An 18,444-nucleotide genomic window follows, 5' to 3' on the forward strand; every position below is an offset into this window, starting at 1 on the left:
TCGTGAAAAGCTGTCTCAAGCTGAAAAGAGAAATACACTGGAAGAAATAAGCATACATTTCATAACAGGTCTTTGCCGAAGATCCCTATTTAAATCGAGCGCGTGTTTGAGCTGTCTTCTGGTATCCGCATCTTAATCGCCGCGCCCCTCATCCGAACTCCATTTCCCAACATTCCCCGGGGCCCCTGTGAATCGACTTTCATTGTGACACACGTTCAACAGCTTTCTGGAAATTGTAGTTTATTCGCCCTCCAGCTGCGGGAAACTCTAGAGCTGTGGACTACCACTCCCGTGAGGTAGTGCGTAATTCCATTCCATTCGCGGCGTCTTCGAACGCGCCGCGGCAGCCATGTTGGACGTGGCCAGCTCAGTGGCCAGCACAGGGGCCGGCACCAGGTGGTTATCGAACCAGTTGTCAAGATGCTGGGGTCCCTGGTGTTAAAGAGAACAGCGCTGGCGCGGCGGCTCCTACACCAGCTGCTTAGGTCTCCATCGCTCCAGAGATACCGAAGTCCCTCCGGCCGGAATGTGACCACCGAGGGCTGCGGGGAGCCTCAGTGGCTGAGAGCCGCCTTTGGGGGGCGTCCTGGAACATCACTGGCCTTGATCACCCGCAGAGGGGCAGCCACCGGGGGGCACCAGGGAAGACTTCTCGAGACCCAGTGCCTCGCAGCCGCCCCAGGGGGACACCTTCCTAGCTCCAAAGAAACACTCTCCGGACACGACTGCTGGAATGAGCTCCCCAACAGAGTTGGAATGGGCATGTGGGCCCTGGCCACGGCTCTGGTGGTTCACTGTTACAGCAAGACCCCGTCCAGCAAGGGTGATTATTGGGACAGCCTGGGTTCGAGGAAGGGAGAGGCGGGAGGAACGTCCTGATTCTCTTTGGGTGTGGGAGTTGCTTATGGATTTAGAACAGGAGTTTCAGACCTGGAGGGACCCAGACATCATCATGGGGGTAGGGTTTGCACTGGAGAGTTCAGTGCCTAATAGTGCCCATCTTTGGGCATCACTTTGTCCACCTGTACAACGGGAGCATGGTACTAAACATCTATAATTAGAGCATGGTCCTTTAAGCTCTAAAATTCTGCCTGATCCAATTTCTCTTTAAGAGGTCTGCAGGAGACTGCGTGTATTTTGAGGCACCTGCTAAATGGTTTAGAGCTCACCCCCTAAGGTGGCCTAAGAAAGGAAGAAGACTTAGTTTCAATGTTGGCCTCGTCACTCCTCACCCTTTGCTCCACTCTGGCTTCAGTTTCTTCACTTACACAGTGAAAGATGATTTCTCAGTGCTCTTACAGTGCTGTAATTTTGACTTTCTTGGAGTTTAGCAGCCTGGGTCTGCCCATCAGACTCCCAGGGTTTTGCAGTGCCTGGCCTCAGACATGAGTTGATCTTGCCTTGTGGGGCAGTTTGCAGGGGAAGGAAGACTTGGAAGTTGGCTCCCTGGGGACCCAAAGCAACCCTTGGAGGCTGGGTTGGAATTTCACCTGGGGGCATGTTGCTAAACAGGGATTGGGAGAGCAGGCAGAGAGCCAGACTTCTTGCCTTCATTAGTCCAAACAGGTTCTCAAGGGGGGGGGGGGGGGGGGTGCGGGCACTGAGGCATGGTGTTCATAGATTCCATACATCCCCAGCTCTGAGACTTTGGAGCAGGGGGGAGACTGCCTTGAAATTTGCTTATTCGGCAGCTGTGAAGGACGGGCCTTGGAGTGGGTGTAAAGACAACTGGGACCCTGTTTTGGTTCTACCTCTAATTCCCGTTGTGACTTTAGACCCTGGCTTCTTCTCACTGGCCCTCTGTGTCCTCATCTACAAAACAAGGATGTTGAAATAGAGCTCTAAGCTCTCTTGTAGCTTAGGCATTCTATGGATACCCCCTTTCAGCATTTTTAGATAACCCCATGTGCCTAGTTTTGAGCTAGGTGTGGAACTCCTAACGCAACACAAAGTTACTTAAGACAGTATACGCAGTGAGGCCTATGGGTCTGATGAGTGGTCTGATTCTGTGTAGTTTGGGGAATTAGAGGGCCAACAGGGTCAGGAAAGCTTTCCTGGAAGATTGGAGACCCCTGGAGGACGGAGAATTTGAACTTGCCTTCTGAAGGCTGAGGTGAGATGAAAAGGCCTCATTGTGACTTCCATGAAAGCAAGGAATGCATCTTACCTCTTTTTTTTTTCAGGTTGATACCAGCTCTTTTTTTAAATACCTTCATATTGTCCACCATAGTGTTGGAACTTAGTAGGTACTCAGTAAGTGTGTCTTGAGTTGGATTGTATTCCATGCAAAGGCTTCCGGGAACAAAGGTATGGGAGTCACAGATCAGCATGGTGTGTGTAGGAGCTAGTAGAATGGCCAGCCTGACTGGAGATCAGGGGTTCTGTGGGATGAGGTGAGAGCAAATGGAGTGGGGCCTGGATGGTTTGGAATTTCTCCTGGAGGCATCGGAGAGTCACGAGCTCATGATATGTCCTGAGGCCAGAATGTTTAGAAGTATTAGGAGGAGGTATCCAAGGTTTTGCCTTTTAGAGGTTCCTTGGGGGCTCTGGACTGGACTTTGTGGCATGTGAACCCCAGCAAAGAGACCAGAGTTTTATTTACCGAAATAGATGATGACCAAGGCCATGACCATTTCCAACCCTTCTGACTTGCTAGCTACCATATTCCCTGACTCAGAGTTGTAAACTCAGGCCCTGGGTGCTGTGTGGTGGTAACTGTACAGTTTTGGAACCAGGAGGCCTGGGTTTAATCTCGGCTTGTTTTTCTCTTCCTTTATGACCTTGCAGAAGCCACTTTTTTCAGCAGAGTGAGGGAAGAGTGGATATAGCCACCTCTGAGGAAAGCTTGTTTCCCTTCCAGCTGGGGGCTGCCTGGGTATGTGTTTAGGGAGGATAACCAGGAAAGACCTAGCCTTGTAGTCTAGGCTTGGAGGTGGAGTGGAATCATTACTGTCTGAACCACAGAACTGGTTTGCATAGGCTTGATAAGGTGGTATCTTATCCTTAGTGTACAAATAAGGAAACTGAGGCCCAGGAAATTAGGTGAGTTGGCCAGGTGGTACAGCAGGTAAGTGGCAGAGATGGGAGCCTAGGTCTGCCTATCTCTGGATCCTGCTTTCTACCCTGCTCCAGTGCTGCCTCCTGTTTTACTGGGTGAGTCTCTTGGCTGGACTAAGAACTCCCTAAGACAGCACTGGGTGTGAGTCAGTCCAGTGTTCATCATTGAAGCTCAGACCCAGGCTCAAGCTGGGCTCAGAGGTCTCCCGGGTGCTTGGTATTAACTGAAGAAATTGTGCTGCTGTTGTCTTTTGAGATTTTTTTTTTTTGAGTCAGTTTTTCTATGTGGCCACAAGGTGGTGCCAGCATCATGCTAGGTAATTCCTAAGAATTGGAACCCTTTGCTTTGGGGTCTCCCTTTGCTGGGCTTGGCATCAGGGAGTTTGCAGATTTACCAATCATCATTTCATATCCTCAGCATCCTTGTGAGGCCTGGCAGGGCAAGGATTACTGCATCTACTTTAAAGTCAGGGAAGCTGGGGTTGAGAGGGGTTGGGGCTGCCACAGTGCAGGATGAGGAGGGAGCAGTGTGTGTTGGAGTCAGGCCTCCTGACTCCTGGTCAACTCTCTCCTCTCAGAAGGGCCCACACCCCCCTTAGCCTGTCTCTCCCTGTCCTATCCCTACCTCTGGGCTTGTGACCTGTGACATCAAAATTAGGCTGAGAAACAAGCTGGGAGAGAAAGTGGGGCAAACTCAGGAAATGGCTAATAACAATAGTCGTTTAAAACATATCTCAGGGGTGTCAATCTCATTTTCATCGGGGCCACATCAGCCTCACAGTTGCCTTCAAAGGGCCAAATGTAATTCTAGGACTGTGTACATGGAACTACTCCTTAACTAGGGGCAAGGAGCTCAGCACTGCCGCCAGGTAGAAACAAGGTGCCCAGCCAGATTAAACAAGGTGGAGGGCCAGATTTGGCCCGTAAGCCTTGCATTTGCCACCTGTGATAGAGCTTTACAGCTAATGAAGAGCGAAGGAATCCACTCTCTGAACGGTTACCACTGGCAACACTTGGTGTCAGCACTTTACTGGGATCGCCCGTGTGATGAGAGGAGTTAAGAGTTGGGGCTCTATAACAGAAAGATGTGGAAGACAAGTCGTTAACATGTGGGCATGGGATGGTTAGCCTTCTCTTTACCTACAGGCATACCTCTTTCATTTGCACTCACTTTATTATGCTTCACAGATGTTGTGGGTTGTTTTTTCTTTTTCTTTTGTTTTGTTTTTACAAATTGAAGGCAAGACCCTCCACCAGCAAAAAGATTATAGCCCACTTTGTTGCCACACTGACTTTATTGCAGTGGTCCAGAACTGAACACACAGTGTTTCTGAGGCATGCCTGTATCTTGGCATCATTTCTCTTGTTAAAGCCCATGTTTCTGAAGTGCTTTTACTTTCACTGTCTTGCTGGGCCCTCTAAGCTGTCCTGAGGGGTAGGTTCTGGCCAGGGGTGTGACCAGTGCCCTCTCTTTCTTCAGATGCAGCCCTGCTGGAAGCTGCCCGCACCAACAATGTCCAAGAAGTCAGCAGGTGAGTGTTGAGCACCAGGCCTTGCTCTCCCCCACAGGAGGGGCCGAGTGGGGTGGGCTTCTGGTGACAACTGCCTTAGAGGAAATCCTCACACAGAGCTGGGAACTGAACCCTGTAGTTACAGAGCCACCTGGGCTCTTTTGGTGAGCCCTGTGTTTCCTTTTCTTCTGACCTCAAACACCCCTGGATCCTTCCACTGTTTTGTTCTTCACAGGGCATAGTGTGGAGTCCCCTCTGCATCCCTGTGGTTTCTTCCCTGAATCTTCTAACTTGTTCTTGTTTCTTTGTGGGACGGGTCATATGTCATTGCTTGTTGCCTGAATGCGGTACAGGTGGGCACCCGTGGAGAGGTGTGTGGATTTGGGAGGAAGCTGGAAGAGACCTTTCTGCCAGGTCTTCTGGGCTTAGAAAGTCCTGGGGTGTACATGCTGGATCCCTGCCCATGGGCTGATTGCATTCCTCCAGTTTCCCTGGGTCCTTTGTGACCACTGGCTGGTTGGATTTGAGGCTTTTCTTGGACAGGGACAGGACTCAACTCAGGGCCCAGGACAGAGTATGTGTCCATGATGGATGTGCAGATTGGGTCAGCACAGGGCATCGGTATGGGACTGTTGGTTAGGGGCAGAGGTTTTATTCTCAGTGAAACTAGTGGCTCTCATTGGGCCTAATCTTGGCCTTTTTTGGCCTGTTGCATAGATCTAAATGGCCATAAGACACTCCCCCTTCTGAACTACCAAGTCCACATTTCAGACAGGAAGTCTGGTGTTTGGGGGAGCTAGCCCAGCACCCAGGCCTACATACCTTTGGTGCTCTTCCCCACTCCAGCTGCCTGAGCATACCAGAAAGTGTTGGAAGGCAGCCACAGCCCCCACCAAGACTTACTGCTTTGATTCTCTTTCATTTTATCTGCAGCATTATTATTGATTCTCAAGGGTGCTTTTGAGTATTAATGTTCAAGGCTTAGTTTTTAATAAACCACTTTTGGAAGTATGGGCTGGGAGTTGTTTCGTAGACTAATAAATATGATAGAGCAATAGTTTAATAAACATGCGATGATGCATCTTAAAAACCAAGCACAGATGTCAGCTTGTTGTTATAAGAGCCATTCATAACTGCAGGCTGTGTGTGGCATCTTCATTCCCCCAGAAACAGATGAGCCTCGCTTCCTTCTGCAGTGTGAGGAACCGAGCGGGTGAGACTGGCTGGGCCCCCTCCTTCCAGGCCTTTGCTGACCCTGGAATCACCTGTTGGTAACTGCTAAGGGCTGCCAGGCTGCTGCTTTTCTCTGGCAATCCAATGTAGATAGCACATTTGCAGAGCAGCAGTGCTGTGACTCCACCTTTCTCCCACCACCCAGGTAGGCTGCGTTTACCCCATTCCATTGAGCCTCCATCTGTTAATTATTTTAGTTCTTTCAGATACACGTTTTTCTGATAGCAATTAAACACCTGCCCAAAGAACAGAGAACGTGATGGGATTTGTGGCGTATGTGTGACTCAGCCACATTGATACTTGTCTGTGTGGATAGGGTCTGTAGGAGCCTTTCACATGTGTCCCCAGTCTCTAGCTCGATTTTCTCCTGCCTCCTCTTGTCCCATTGCTCTTGGTTGTGATGACTCAGTCAGAATTTTTGCCATTTGTGAGGGCATCAGAGATGGGCAAGGCATAGATCCTGCCCTTTAGCATGACAGTCTCTCCCCTGCTCTCCCCACTACCCCCAGAAGGAAAGAGCAGAGAATAAGGGGGCAGAGGATGCCAGCAGGCTGCTGGGCCCAATGTTGTGTTGATGCTCCTGGCGTGGTACTTGTGCAGAGGTGCAGGGTGGGGAAAGAGGGAGGGTGATTTGAGAGAAGCTGGAATGTGCAAATTCTAGAATGCCCAGAATAAGGAATTTTGAATTCTTATGATCACCGGGAAGACATGGGAAATATTAAAGCAGGAAAATTGCCCAGTTAGAGTTATTCAGAAAGAAAAAGGTTGAACTGAATTGAGGAAAAGCTGAATGCAGATTTATTAAAAGTTTATTTTAGTAACACAAGGTCAAGTTTATAAAGATCTGAATTAGGATTTCATTTTTCTCTCCTTCTCACCCTAAACAGTTCCTGTATATGAGTGAATGAGTGGGCCTCTGCTAGACACTGGAGATGGGGGTATGTGCCTTTGCTGGTCACTGGACTAGGAGGGAATGAGGGTCATCGAGGAAGGGAAATACCAGCCTGTGGGAGGAGAGGAATCCTTTTCTAGAAGCAAAACTGGAGGTCAGGTAAGAGAAGCAGGGCTGAACATCAGGACTGAGGCACTCAGTCCACAAACCAGCAAGGTTCACATGCTGATGTAATCAGTAGCAGATCAGGAATCCTCAGAGTGTGAGTTGATCAAGCCAAGAGCTCTGGATTGATGCCCTGGCGTGTGGGTACTACTGACCTGCTTTATGTGGAGCTGGGTAACTGTGGTTTGAGCCTGCCTGGCTGGTGGGGCAGGGCAGGATCTGCTGTTTCCATACCCTATCTCTATGTGAAGAAGGTTGTGGACCAGTCTTCACCTTAAACCACTAGATTGTGTGCCTCCCCAGGGCAGGAACAGGGTCTAACTCCCCACATCTCTTACCATGTTCTCTAGCATAGCAGAATTTGGGCGAAGTTGTTTTTTTTATGACTTTTTAGCAAACCTGAAACATGCAGCCTAGAGTCTTATTTTCATTGGTTGTATCAGGGAGGCTGCGTCCCTTCCTTTTTCCTTCCTCTTTCTTCCTTTCTCCTTGTGTGGCAACTATTTTCTTCCTTCTCCACAGGGCACTTAAACCTTGTTAGTGCATTCAGCTCTCCAGGAGTGAACATCAGTCCTGGATCCCCTGTCTCACCAGTCAGCAACATGAGCAGGTGGCCCTGCTTCTGGGCTCAGCCCAAACCTGAGCCTGGCTTCTAGACTCGAGACTCATTCACCCAAAACCAGGGCACAACGTAGACTGAAGGCACATCTGTCCAGCTCAGCCTGAGCCATACAAGGAGCTGTCAGGGCTGGGGAAAGTGAGGGCCCCATTCTCCCTGTCCTGAAGGAGATCACATTTCCTTCAGAACAAGCTTGGGTGAAAGACAACACCGATTTCCCTTCTGCCAGCCGGGAGCTGGGCCTCTCTGCTAAGTGCTTAAGTCAGTTTGTCACAACACCCAAACATTTTCTAATGAAGGAATCCTGATGGTGTAGAACCTGGACTTCAGACTGCCTGCCCGTTCTCTCCAGGCTTCATTTGTTCATTTGACAAAAATTCACTGAGCACCTGTCATGCTGGGTCACAGGCTTGGCACTGGGGGCACCTGACCAGGCATGACCTCCGCCCTCGATGAAGGAGACTGGGAAAGATTGTAACAACATGTGTGGTCAGTGCCGAGAGATAGGAGCCCACAACATGCTGCCCCTAACCAACCTGGGGTACCAGAGAAGGAGTCCCAGAGGAAATGGCACCTAATTAGAGTCTTAAAATATCAGTAGGGCACAGCAAATAGAAGGGGAAGGCATTCCAGGCAAAGGCGACAGCCTAAGTGGTAGTACTGAGGCAAGAAACAGCCAAGGGTGTGTGATGGGGAGGGGAATCCGATACTGGCAGTTGCTCTGCCAGAGGGGGAATCTTTCATTGCTCTGTGGAGAAAAGATTGATACAGAGCTGTGGTAGATGCGGGAAGACTGGCTGAGAGTGACTGGAGCCATCAGACTAGTGCATGATGGCAGATGGTGACTTGGATTGAGATGTCAGTAGCAGAGGTGGAGGAAGGAAGCTAGACAGGACTTAGCGATGTGTAGAACTCTGTCAGGGCCTGCTGCATAGTAGGTACTCAATAAATGAATGTTGACTGCTTGAGTAGAATTAGATATGATTGATTAGGGAGAAGAAGGTGTTAAAAATGAATTTCAGTTTTCTGGCTTGATCAGCTGCCTCAGTGCTGTTGCCATTCACTGAAATGAAGATGCTGGAAGACTGGGTTGAGAGAAGATTCTGAGTTCAGTTTTGAACATTCTGAATTTAGTATGCTGGTAAGATATTCAAGTGGAGATGTCAACTAGGAAGTTGAGTGCATGTGTCTTTTTGACTTGTCCCACTGTATGTACCATGCTGCCTTTCAAAATCTCCATCAGTTTAGAGATTGGTTTGATGACCTTAGAAACTAAAGGACTTCATACCAGCTCAAACTTGTTTACTACATGCTCTTAGAAAAAAAGTTTGATTTGGTTTGTACTTCAGGAAAAAAAAAGATCTGGGCTTTGTTGAGGGCTACCCACATTTATTTTAGATTTGCATTCATGGCTTGGTTTGGTTCTTGTCCCCAGATGCCCAGCTTGGGGCTTGAAACACTTGCTGTCCACGTGCCGGGATTAAGGTATCCACAGTGTGTTTAGCTACAGCACAGGTAAATGTTCTGCACATTGATCAAGGGATTTTATCTAATTAACAAAAACCCTGGCTAGTAAATACATTTGGCTGTCTTGGGGCCTCAGAGGGACTGTCTGTTTATCAATTGGCATATCATTTTAGCTGAACGGGAAGATACTAATGATAGCACCAGAGCAACCAAAATACACAGCTCTCTCAACCAATAAATATGTAAATGTTCTTGTTGCTTGCAATAGATTGAAACAAAAGCTTTGTCTTAAATCAGCCATTTTAAGCTTTTTCATCTCATGGCACATATAAACTAATTACTAAAATTCTTTAGCACACTGAGAAATATATTTTTTGCCAATCTGACTGGAAAGAAATGTATAATTTTGATTCATCACACCAGATGGCTACAGTTGTGTTGTTAGCTATTTTTTTTTATTTGACAATCTAAAGGAAAAGAGGTCAGTGTCCCTGACTGTATAGGCAGGTATTGCATGTTTTAAACATTCTTGTGGCACACTGGTTGAAAATCGCTACCCTAGACCAAAGTTCAGGGCCTAACTGGAATCACTCTTATAATTTGATCCTTGTAGTGAGAGTTCTCTTAAAATCATGACACCGTTTTCTGAATGCTAGGGTGTAACCCACACAGCCTTTTTGAACGCTGAGATGCTAGAAGGCAGCATAATGTTACAGAAAGCATACAGGATTTTTAGGATTAGAAGTCCTGGATTCCACTTCTGACACAGTTACTAAATGACTCTATGATCCTTAATAAGTTATAGAAACTCCCTTTCTGAGTCTTAGTTTCCAATCTTGTTAATGGGGTTCCCACTGAGAACTTTGAAATACAGTTCCTAGCGTTAATTAAGCTCTGCATGAAAACTGATTCTCTTTGGAAGGATTCGGCTCACACACTGAATCACCAGGGCTTGCCCCAGTGGGCCCTCACCAGACAGACAGTTCTGTAGTGTGTCCCCGGGCCTTGCTCCTTTTCTGAGTTGTGCAACCTATTGAGGCCCTGCTTGTTTGCTCCCTGGTAGCAGAAGGCAGTTGGGGAAGATGGGATTAGCAGCTTTTTCTGAACTTGATGGGTAGGTGAGCTGTGGAAGCAGCCAGTCAACTGCCTAGAAGCCCAGCAGAGTCAGGTGGTTTGCCTAGTCCGAGAGCAATAAACAGCAGGGCCTCCTGGGTACCTTGGGGGGAAGCATGTCTCTGAAGGGGAGCCCAGCCCTGGGATTGAGTCTGTAGTGGCCCTACTGCCTGTGGACTGTATGGCCTTGAGGTAGTGGTTCTTTAAGTTTTTCAAACATGAAGTATCTTTTTTTTTTTTTAAGATTTTATTTATTTATTTATTTTTAGAGAGGGCGGAAGGGAGGGAGAAAGAGAGGGAGAGAAACATCAGTGTGTGGTTGCCTCTCACGCGCCCCCTACTGGGGACCTGGCCTGCAACCCAGGCATGTGCCCTGACTGGGGATTGCAGTGGTGACCCTTTGGTTCTCAGGCTGGTACTCAGTCCATTGAGCCACACCAGCCAGGGCAAATGTGAAGGAAGTGTCTTTGATGATACCTGTCAGACCACCCTCCTGGGATCTTGTGAGAGTTCCAAGCAGGGGAACTCTTGTTGTCTGGAAAACTATTCTTCCTTTTGGTCATCGGTGTCACATCTTCCAAGAAGCCTTCCCTGAACCTCCAAGTAGCCGCACCCTGTACTTCCTCTGTGATAGCACTTACTACCTTCTCTTGGGATTTGATCATCTGTTTCCTTGTCTCTCTCCCCCTCTCTCTCATAATACTGTGAGTTTTGGGGGTGTCAAGTCATTGCTTTGTTCTTCACTATTTATGTAAATAGTTAAATACTAAATATTGGATAAGTATTTTGTAAATGGTAAGAGTTAGATGATTGTTGGTGGTTACTTACAGTTATAATAAATCTGTAATCAGAGAACTGACTTCCCTTCGAAAATATAATAAAAATGGAGTATTAGTTTAATCATTTATTCATTAAACAAATAGTGCCTACTAGGCGCTGGTATTGTGCTAGGCCCTAATGGATCAGTAGTAAGCCATATATATGTACAGGCCCCTCCTCACGGAGTTTAAAGCCTTGTAGGACATTACCTGTGCACATGTGAAATTACAGCTGCAAAGGGGCAGTACGGAGAATTCCGAGTGTCTCACATAGATTTCCTCTGGTCAGGGAAGGCTCCCCAGAGGGAGCCTGAGCTCTGCAGTAAACAAGGGGCAGTGAACCTAGGTGAAGAAGGTGAGAAGAGCTTTCCCAGAGAAGGAGCTGTTATCTACAGAGACCTTGTGGAAAGAGGAACCATGGCAAACACAAAGAACTGAAGGAGGGTCATGGGCCCCCGCAGCCCAGAGGGCTGGTGCCAGGAGTCCAGAGAATAAGTAGACTTCGCAGGTCTTTAGAGGCCGTCACGAGAAGCTCTATCTTTCTTCTAACAGCAGTGGTAGCTGAGTTGGAGGGGGAGAGGTTGGAAGGGGACTGATGTGATCAGCGAGAGAGACATTAGGAACCAGTCTGAGTGCCTACTCGCCTGTGTGTGCCAGGATCTTCTTGGGCACTGATCCAGCCACAAAGACAGTGTAGGCCGCAGAGCTGCAGTCCCCGGGGCCTCACAGCAGGGCAGCCATCTGACTCCTGTCACCCCACCACCCTTGCTGTGGCCCAGCTACTGCTGCTTGAAAATCCCAGTTCAGTCATGGTTGTAATGCAAATTCTATCAGTATGGCTGGAACCAGTTGGAGTTTTTCCCAAAGAATTTTCCTGGAAACTGAGGAATAGAGAGAGATCCAAGAATATTGAAAACAGTTGTCAGCTTAAGAAACATCCAAGCCTGTAAGAATTTTTATGTGTTTATTTAAGCCAAACTGACAACAGTTGCCGGGAAGAAAAATCTCAACGGATTGAGAAAATGCTCCAAAAATTCTCTGGAACGTGGCAGCTTTACCACTTATTTTATACATCAGAATCAAAGGGGAAGATGTAAGGCGGTTACATGAAATTCATTGGTGACAGATTAGGGAGGCGGGAGAAAGCAAAGTGGGGAAACTTCTGGGATTGGATAAGAAGTAAAACGAATAGGCATGTACTTCTTTTACTTAGGCCAGTTAGAGTATAGGACAGTTAACACAATAACAGCAATAATGAGGGGCTCTCTGGTCACCTGCTATGGTGGGAAGTTGTGCCCTGAGGGGTCTGGAAAAAGGAAATTACCCTGACATTTAAGGCAATAGACAGGCTCAGTTAAGGTAAAGATCTACCTTTGTTAAGAAAGATGTCTGCCTAGGACCTGACTACCCACTGTGACTCACTTTTAGCTAGAAAGTTTTAATTTCAGACCATTCTATGTGGTTACTTTTGGTCTCTTGAGTTTTTAAGGTCCCTATGCAGGCCTCCCCTGAGCGTGTCAGGTTTAGTATGTGGCCCCTTTCTCATCCACACTTTAGCTGCTCACCTCACAGTTCCTGCCTGTTCCTGTCCTGTTTGAAAAGCCTTCTCAGAAAATCTCACGTTTGAACTTTGGAACTTGTCTGCATCCTGCTTTCTTCTCTCTCCTCCCTTCTGAGCAGAGTTTCCAGGCCCAGCGTCCTCCTAAAGTAGTAAGTGGTTCTTTCCTTGTGACTCTGTCAGTGGGTCTGCCCAAGAGGCTTGCGTATCACTGGCAGGAGTCCTGCCCGTAAGGACATTGGAGTCTGAGAAAACAAGGTGTGAATCCCAGCTGTGCCATTTGCTCTCTGCAACCTTGGGAAAGTTGCCCACGCTCTTTAGCCGTAGAGTCTTTATCTGCAAAGTGGGATGTTGGTTGACATATTTTACTATGTTGCTGTGAGTATTAAGTGAAAAAATTAAATGAGAAAATATTTAAGTTATTAAAATATTGCTTTATATTTTATAATATACATATATAAATATATAAAACAATATATTTAAAACAAAAATTATGTTATTAAGGAAATATGCCATAAACATTAAATAAAATTCTTAATATATGTGAGTTCTTTAAAAAAAATAAAACTAAGCATAATAGTGAAAAATCACTTAGTGCTGTACCTAGCACATACAAAATGCTTAGTACATTGTAGGTATTATTGAGAGTTGTTAATTACACAAGGTTCAGGCCCACTAATTACCAAAATAAATTAAGGTAATAGAATTTTCTGAATATTCAAATTTTACCCTCCACATTTTCCTTGAACTCTTATTGTGGGCATTCAGAGATTCTCCAGATTGATGAACTACAAGGTAAGTGTATACTAAAGTAAAGCAAAAAATACACAGCCTATTATGTTTAGTTTTATTATTTTTTTAAAGAACTCATATATTAAGAATTTTATTTAATGTTTATAGCATATTTCTTTAATAACAATTTTTGTTTTAATATATTTTATATATTTTTATATATGCATATTATAAAATATAAAACATTTTAGTAACTTAAATATTGATATTAGTGGCTGATATTTATTGAATGCCACCTTATGTGAGGCTTTAGTCACTAAATCCTCACAACTGTGCAGGTAATGTAGCCCCATTTCACAGATGATGGAGCAGAAATTCTGTTAGTTTAAGTGATTTGCCCACTTGGAAGTGGCCCACCACTTCTTTTTACAGATGAGAAGGCTGTGAGGCTGGAAACACAGAGAGGCTTTCCTGGGTCTCAGTTTCCTCTCAGCTCTCCTCCAGGCTCAGGGAGATGTTTTCTAGCAAAGGGGGAACCCTTTCTGTCTGCCTTACTGGGAGTCCACAAAGTTCCTGAAGACAAACTGTCAAATGCAGACCCCTTCTCTGTCCTCCCCCATCTCTCCTCTTCGCTGACACCCCTGCTCCCACACTCACCAGCCAAGCTTGGCTTTCCCCTCCTTCCCAAGAACCCCCCTTCCTGTCAGACTTGGCTTCCTACTGCCCAGACTTACAGCTTACTAAATCATTCCTGCTCTTCGGCCTTTCTAGTGCTTCCCGCTCCACCCCTGTCCTGTCTGTCTAGATCCTGTTCGTGTTTGATTGCCCTTCCTTTTCCAGAAAGCTCATCCTTCCTAGGAGTAATAGCTGTATTAAATACCCACTCTATGAGAGGCATTATAGTAGATACTGTGTTATCTTTATTGCTTCCTACAGTATTGCAAAGCAGATTGTACTATGTCCATTTTTTAGATGAGACAACTTGAGGTTCAGACAGATTTAGTACTTACTTCCTCACAGCTAGTAAGAGAAGAGCTGTAATTTAAACCAAGGCCCACATGACCCCAAAGTATGTGCTTTTTCTCACTACAGTTCACTGCTTATTCTAGGCCAGGTTGATAGTTCTTACCAAAATACCCACAGCCTTAAAGTCAGAGCTACATAGTATTGTGTTTAATTTTCACCTCCTTGCTTTTCCTTTTGCTTGCTTCATGTCTGTGTCTCCTCACCTAGGCTGTGCTATCACAGCAAGGTGAATGGCACCTCCTCCTGCCTCCACCATAGCTCGTCTCACAAGGCTGAGTGGATACTCAGAAGGCACATAGTTGGAATAGAGTCTGGCTGGTTGATTGTTTTGTTCGGTTGAATGAAACCCTGTTTATTCTCCAGAGGCTACCCAGCAGGAGGGTACAGCAGCTGGGCAGGCTGACTGGTCTCAAGTATCCTCCATTCATGTGGATGGGAGGCCCAGGAAGGCTGCATAAGAATCCTCTCTGAGGCTGATCTGAGGCTTCCATCTCAATGCCTTTTGTTTGGGGGGATAGCACCCAGGCCTCCTGGGAAGTCTGTGTGTTTGACCAGCCTTTGCAGATGGACAGTGAGTAGGAACAGAATATGAAACACAGAGGGAGGCTCCTGGAATTCCCAGGGGTTCAGAGTCCAGCAGGCAGGGCAGGACCCATTGGGGCTCAGTCATAGCCCCAGCCCCCAAGTGTGGGTCAGACAGGATCCGAGGCATTTTTGTCTCTGACCTTACTTCCTCTCCAGTGTTCAAGTCCCCTCTTTAGATTCTCTCATGGGCAGCACATCCTGCCCTCAGTTGGGTGCCTCTAGGTGTAACGTACTTTCTGCCTCCTGAAGATTAGGAATCTCATTGATCAAGCATTCATTCATTTGTTCATTCATTCTTTCTTTTTCTTTTTGAGGATATTTTATGTACCATAAAATTCACTCTTTTAAAATATACAGTCCAGTTTTTAGTTTTTTACAAGATCATGCAACCACTGCCACTAACTCCAGAACATTTTCATCACTCCCGCCCCCCCTCCCCCCGCCAGCCAAATACCCAGTCCCATTAGCAGACCCCTGACAGTCACTGCTGTGAGAATGTAAAATGGTGTGGCCACGTTGGAAAACAGTCTGGCAGTTCCCCAGAATGTTAAATATAGAGTTCCACAGGACCCAGTAGTTACACTCCTAGGCTCTCTGCCCAAAGGATATAGAAACATACATTTACACAAAAACCTGTACGTGAATGTTCATAGGAACACAGGAAATTCCCTCGTTTCCCCCTCCCCAGACCCTGGCAACAACTAAGCAGCTTTCTGTCTCTGGATTTGCCTATCTGAATGTTTCATATAAATGGAATCATCCGATATGTGACCTTCTGTGTCAGGCTTTCACTTAGCATGACGTTTACAAGATTGATGATGTTGCAGTAGGCATCAGTTCCTCGTTCCTTTGTATGGCCAATAACATTCTTTGTATAGATACACCACATATTATTTATAGTACACTCATCAATTGATGCACCTTTGTGTTTTTACTTTTTGGCCATTATTAGTAATACTGTGAACATTCCTGTGTCCTATGAACATTTATGTACAGGTTTTTGTGTGAATGTATGTTTCTATACGTCTTGAAAAGATACCTAGAGATATACCTAGGAGTGGAACTGCTCAATCCTATAGTAACTCTATGTTTAACATTTTGAGGAATTGCCAGACTATTTTCAAAAGTGGCTACACCATTTTATATTCCTACAGCACTGGATGTGAGGGGTCTGATTTCTCCACTTCTTGCCAACATTTGTTATTGTCAGTCTTTTTTATTATAGCCATCCTAGTATATGTGAAGTGGTATCTCATTCTGGTTTAGATTTGCATTTTCCTGATGGCTAATGGTCATCATGGCTATATGGTCTCATGATCACCTTTTTGTATGCTTATTGGCCACTTGTTTATTTTCTGTGGCATTTATCTATCCTTATGGCCCATTATGAGAAGTATGCCCCAGTCGGCATTGAGGAGGAGCCATGTATCATGGTGACCTTTGCCTTTCAAGGAACTTGCTGTCTAGTAAGAAAATTATAACTAATGCATATGAAAAATCAGGTTTCACCCTGACCAGCATGGCTCACTTGGATATTGTCCCACAAAGCAAAAGGTTGCCAGTTTGATTCCTAGTCAGGGCACGTCCCACGTTTGAGAGGCAACCAATCAATGTCTCTCTCACATTAATGTTTCTCTCCCTCTCTTTCTCCTTCCTTTCCTCTATCTAAAAATAAGTAAAATTTTTCAAAAAAAGAAAAGTTAAGGTTTCATCAACAAGGTGGTATTTAGTCTGAGCCTGGAGATAGATGATACAATATTTGGATCCAAGGAGCTTGGTGGAAAGACATTCTGGGCAATTGGAGTAATAGAATCAAAGGCACTTTGTAATTAGAAAAATATTTAATGTTGTGATGAATTTTGAATACAGGGTGGGGCAAAAGTAGGTTTACAGTTCATGTGGAAAGTAACAATAATTAATAAATAATAATATAAGAATAAACTGTTTTGTATACTCAAAACTGCAGGCCTACTTTCCCCCTCCCTGTGGCACCTGGCACAGTATTTGGCATGTGGTGGGCTACTGTCACATAGTCAGTTCCCTCTCCACTTCCTCTTTGGTCCCCACTAGGTCCTTTAGGACCACACTGCTCTCTTTTCTTGTTCCAGACCTTTAAATATCAGGAGACAGAGCTCCAAGTCAAATAAGCCTTGGTAACCTAAATTGTGGTTTCTAGTCTTTTCCCCTTCCTGGTCATTTTCTGATGAAATGGTCACAAAGTTTTTGGTGCCCCTTCTGAATTAGAGTGTGGCATAACCATTATTGTGAGGAGCAGGGCTGTGATCCCCTTTGTTAGAGATTTTATGATTCCATTAATGTGGCCTGAGCTTGCATTAGCTTTCTTAGCAGCTGCATGATGTACTCCTGGATTATGTTAAGCTTGCAGTCAGCCCAGTTTACTGAGAACCAGGGCTTCCTGTACTTCTTTAACCTTTTGTTTGGATTTGTTTGCCAAGCTTGTTTTAACCTAAAGACAAGACCACATTAAAGCATTGTATTGCCAGTGACTCTGAAAGTGGTGGGGGTACTATGGAGACCACCAAAAAGAAGAAAAAGAAGGGATGGATTGGGTCTTCTGCATCTTGAGTCTATGAGAAGAATGTCTCTTCACGGGGAAGGTTCTAGAAAGCAGAACTAATCAAAGAGTATCTCTGTTCCTCAGATAACCTCCTTTCCAGTTAATAATCTTCCTTCTTTATTATTTCCTGTCAGTTGGTTAGTTCCATCAGATACTAGTAGTATGCTAGTCTCAGGCTTACATAGGAAAGAAGGGAAGAAGAAGACAGGATGCGTGCCCTGGACAGTAGTGTGGTTCAGTAGGGGGAGCATGGGCTCCCATTCTAGACTGCCATTTATTGGCCATGTAATCTTAGGCAAATCAGTTACCCTCTGAAAGACTCAGGCTTCTTCTCTAGTCACTAGATTAGATGAGTTCATACACGTCGAGTGCCTGATGCATAGTAAGCTATCCAAGAAATGTGAGCTTTTATAAGCTCCATCATTTAAGAGTTTTGTAAGACAGGAAGAGCCAAGCATATTGTATGGTCACTGACTCTACAAACAGCTCTCAGAGCAACAGTGATACTTAACACACTTATTTTGTGTACTTACTTGTCTCATTTCCCTACCCCTAGTTCAGACTGGGGACTCATTGTGGGCAAGGACCCTGTCCAGTTAATCTCAGTAACCAACACAGAGTCTGGCTTTAATTGAGGCTACTTAACTTTTGTTACTGGAATGGACCTGAAGTGATGAAGGCCAAATCCTTGCCCAGGTATTGTGGTTGGCTTTGGCCAGTCCATTCTTTACTGAAAATCTGAGCGCCCATGGAGCTCGGCTCTGGTGGCTCACATGCCAATGCTATTTGAGAAGTTTGAGCCATCTCTGTCTCATTGCCATGGTGTGTCAAGCTTCCTGGCAACTAGCTAGCTGCCCAGCTGCCCTGTACAGCAGGCTAGTGTCCTGCTGTGGAGCCAGTAGGTGGCGCCCATGGCCCTTTCCCTCACTTGGCTGCATGGATAAGATAGGCCTTTACTTCTTGTCGAGAAGGCAGCTGCTGACTGGGACCTAGCATATAGCCCTGGGCAGAGGTACCCAGATGAGGGTGCTCTGGACCATCCCCTCCCCTTTCTGGCCTTATATTTTTGCCTTTCGTGTTTTATTGACTC

At 45.9% G+C, this 18,444-nt stretch overlaps 1 protein-coding gene across 3 annotated transcripts in view; it reads left to right on the forward strand.

Annotated features, from left to right (window-relative positions):
* The first annotated feature begins 330 nt into the window (after positions 1-330).
* The window catches only part of CLPB (caseinolytic mitochondrial matrix peptidase chaperone subunit B), a 136,375-nt gene continuing 118,261 nt past the window's right edge, over positions 331-18,444 (forward strand). The window contains exons 1-2 of one of the 3 annotated variants that reach the window (XM_028515536.2): positions 331-823; positions 4,538-4,589. In XM_028515536.2, coding sequence (XP_028371337.1) covers positions 421-823; positions 4,538-4,589 — 455 coding nt within the window. In that variant the 5' untranslated portion in view covers positions 331-420. The remainder of the gene's footprint in view (positions 824-4,537; positions 4,590-18,444) is intronic. The other 2 variants (XM_036028859.1, XM_036028858.1) reach the window with 2 other exon arrangements.

Source organism: Phyllostomus discolor, chromosome 6 (assembly GCF_004126475.2).
Source record: "Phyllostomus discolor isolate MPI-MPIP mPhyDis1 chromosome 6, mPhyDis1.pri.v3, whole genome shotgun sequence".
In the NCBI taxonomy this organism is placed as follows: Eukaryota; Metazoa; Chordata; class Mammalia; order Chiroptera; family Phyllostomidae; genus Phyllostomus; species Phyllostomus discolor.